Source organism: Tamandua tetradactyla, chromosome 25 (genome assembly GCF_023851605.1).
Source record: "Tamandua tetradactyla isolate mTamTet1 chromosome 25, mTamTet1.pri, whole genome shotgun sequence".
Lineage (NCBI taxonomy): Eukaryota > Metazoa > Chordata > Mammalia > Pilosa > Myrmecophagidae > Tamandua > Tamandua tetradactyla.
In genome coordinates, this window is record NC_135351.1 from 39251410 (window position 1) to 39254978 (window position 3569).

Here is a 3569-nt window from a genome sequence, read left to right on the forward strand (position 1 = left end):
GCCCGCCTGAACTGCAAGCACTGCGGGAAGCCGGTGGTGGACGTGCGCGTGGGCATGCAGTACTTCTCCGAGTACAGCAACGTCCAGCAGTGCCCGCACTGCGGGAACCTGGACTACCACTTCGTCAAGCCATTCTCCTCCTTCAAGGTCCTCGAGGCTTATTGATGAAAGCTTTGCTTTAGGGGATAGCTATTTTATTGATATGATTGCTTTGTTACACATCTTTTATAGGGGCGCATTCTGTGACATTTGTGTTTTTCTAACTTAAAGGAGAGATATTCTGTTTATGTCTGCCGTGGAACAGGCTGCCCCCTCTCTCGAGTGTTCTCTGTGGTCATGACCAAGCCCAGGGCTTGTCCCTGTGAGTTTGGGGGGCAGCCACCAACACTAAGAGTCTCCAACGCAGCCTGAAGGTGGCAGGGAGGGGAGGAGAATTTAGGGAAGGGGCTACGTGACTACGAACGAAAAGCCAGTAGGAGTTATCTTACAAAAATGATAACTGTCGCAAAACCTGCTCTAGATGTGGGCGTTGGGGAAAGTCTGTGACAAGGGAGTGTCCGTGCAGGCTGCAGAGCCTCACCCTGAAGTGACCCTCACAGACGGATGGTCTGGCATGTACTGTCCCCATCACTGTTGTCACGTCACAGGTTTTCATACTGAAAGTATGAAAAGCTGGAGTGTTGCACATTTTTAGGTGGGCTGACTTAGAACAGAGAGAGTTTGTTAAGGAAACTTGGCAATGTGCACACCGACTCAAAATGGGCAAGAAATGCAGAACTCTTCCATTTGAATTGCCTTTGCAGTTAGTTATTCAGCAAGCTCTGAGAGGGGGTGCTTGCATAGCATGGTTTGGTTGGCACAGGTGCCGTGGGATGCCAGGGCCTCTCCCAGGTAAACCGCACATACTGACCAGCCATCGCCCAAATTGTCTTCCTCCAAATTGCTCAAGACTACGTCGTACCATTTAATCCTGGGTTTCTAACATCAAAGGTTTGGCCCAAGGAGGGAAAGGAGAGAATCTTATGAAAGGATGATAAGCAAAATAATAATGTTAACATTTCTTTTTAAATGTATTCCACTTTAGAAATATCACTGGTAATAATGCATAACAACATTTTAGGAAACTAGAGCCACTCTAAAGATCCCCGTAATACTTTACCATTGATGAAAAAAAGGTGTTAACATATAAAACTTTAGATCATTGGGCTTTCCAAATAATGACTTCTGTTTATTTGATCGTGGTAATTAAGTAAACTGGCACCTTATATATCCTTAGAGAATGGGCTTTGGGATAGAATTTCTCCAAAATAAATTTGATAATTTCAAGTATAATATTAGGTGTACTTGCTAAAAAAATACTGACAATTTAATCATATTTTTTGGATAGCCAAATTTGGGGTTGATGTGAACGTTTTTTATTACTCATTTGGTTGATACCATTTTTTCTCAGAAAAAAGCAATGTGGTTTTTCCTCTTAGAGGTGTTTGGATATTATTGTGAGTTTCAGTTTTACTACAATAAAAATTTGATGTTTTCTTTGAGTCAACACAGGATTAAAGAATCACCATATTGGCTAATAATTCTTCACCTTTCTGTTTGGATGCTTGTAACTTGGTTTGCTGCATTTAGTTTGTTGTTTGATGATGTGAAAAATATTTCATAGTGGGGGGAAATTCGCAAATGCCTGTGAGAAGCAGGAAGTTGTCACTGATCTGCCCGTATTTGATGCAGTTATAAAAGAAGTCTATAGACTTAGCGCTTAAAATGTGTCTTGACCACACAAACTGTCATTGTGAATTAACTGTTATCCTAATGATTCTCTCATGTACCCAAATATAAAAATTGGTAAATTTCTTGTCTTCAGAGTACCATTTGGATTTAATTTCAGAATTTGAAATGAAAAGTAAAATATTTGTAATCCTGTTGTTTAACACTGCTAACTTTTTAAAGTGAGACCTGCTTATATTCTGAAGCTTAATGTTTCCTTACAGATTGTGTTCAGCCAGCCCCTCTGTCTAGAACCTCTGTGGATGTAATGTTTACTACATTCGATATTTTCTCCTTATCTTGTTTTCTACCCCTGAAATACAACTGCTGAAGTGTCACTGTAATTGGGTAAAATTTGTTTTGGGACTTTTTGTTTTGATGAGAGGATTCTGTGGCTGCTGTGTTTATGTTAAAGGAAAGGCCTGGGCATTGTACCTGAGAATGTCTTTTGCCTTTAAGGTGTTACATGTTTGCATAAAAGAGGAAATCTGGCTGCTTTGAAAATAAAGTCTATTTGAGTGTGCAACACTGCAAATAAAAATCTTATTTTGGAATTCTGCCGACCTTCGTATTTTCCCCAAGTTTTCTCAAAGTACTTTGCTTTGAGAGCTGTGATGGGAATTGGGACATGTCCAAAGAGATGATTATTTTTGTTGTCAGGATATTAAAGGATGTTCTTTGCGCAAGCGATTCCATTTCTTTTTTTCTGATGAATAGTGTTCAATAACATGAACCACTTTTAAGAGCAGCTAATAATTTCAGTGATTTTTCTTCTGCTCTAACGTTACTTTTTTTTTTTCATTAATTTTTAAGGGTTATTTACCTTGAACAAATGAAATTATCTACTTCAGTTTTGCCAGAAGACAACTTCTAAAGTCTGATCATTCCCCTCACCCCCCGGCCGACTCAGCTCTGCCCCCCTCCTTGGGGACATCTGAAGCTGTTGATTTACTGGGCTTACACCTCAAAAGATAGATGTTGTGCCATGAAATTGGGGGTCACTATATCTCCCCATCCTCATTAAGAAAGAATTTTCTCCAAACATACTTTCTTTTCCACCTCTTGTAAAAGAGGTTCATTTCCTGAATTAAAGGTATTTTTTAATTGGTTTTGGGAAACTGACTGTCAAGAAAGTCAGTTCAACTGTCAAGAAAGAAGAGAATTGTTTGAACCCTAAAACTAATAAATATACATAATTTAACAAACTACCCAAACTAACCTGCTGAATTCTTTTGTTTAGTCCAGGAAGACTGTTGCTTAGAATGCAGCCCCTTCCCCCATGCCACCCGGTAAGTCGGTTTGCTTTTCTGGCTGCTCTCGAGCACTTTTAGTTGGAAGTTGGGGAGGAGGGAAGGGGAGGGGGGTGGTCTTGCCTGCTGCGTGTGTCCCCGCGGGAGGACTCGCCTGACTCAGTCCGTCCCCATGCACTGTCGGGCCGGGCGTTGTTCCTGGTGTTGAAAGAAGGCGTGCAGACGGCACCGTGCACACAACTCAGCCCTGTATTGTCAGCAGCGATGGCTTGTCAGGATGTCTTGGGTTGCACTTTTGTTGCAGGAAGACAGTGTAAATAGTAAAAAATTGTTAATAAAATTGGAACATTTGGTAATGGAATTGTTGCTTGTGGTGTTAGAGGGTTTCTGTTTGTGAAATGTATGTATTAAACAATAAAAGTTCAGAAAAGAACCTTGTTCCCCCTTTTTAGTGTGTCTGTTTTTTGTTAGGATTCAGGGACTGGGATAGTGGAATTTCTAGCAGAAAATAGTAGAGAAAGCTTTGTGGGATTTCTGATCACTCTTCAGGTA

At 40.7% G+C, this 3569-nt stretch overlaps 1 protein-coding gene and 1 long non-coding RNA gene across 2 annotated transcripts in view; one reads left to right on the top strand and one right to left on the bottom strand.

Annotated features, from left to right (window-relative positions):
* HECA (hdc homolog, cell cycle regulator) overlaps nucleotides 1-3450 on the top strand; it is a 36260-nt gene extending 32810 nt beyond the window's left edge. The window contains exon 4 of the mRNA XM_077143322.1: nucleotides 1-3450. Within this exon, the coding sequence (XP_076999437.1) occupies nucleotides 1-165 (165 nt within the window). The 3' untranslated portion in view covers nucleotides 166-3450.
* The window catches only part of LOC143668786 (uncharacterized), a 5976-nt gene continuing 4835 nt past the window's right edge, over nucleotides 2429-3569 (bottom strand). The window contains exon 3 of the long non-coding RNA XR_013168551.1: nucleotides 2429-3309. This is a non-coding gene — a long non-coding RNA (uncharacterized LOC143668786). The remainder of the gene's footprint in view (nucleotides 3310-3569) is intronic.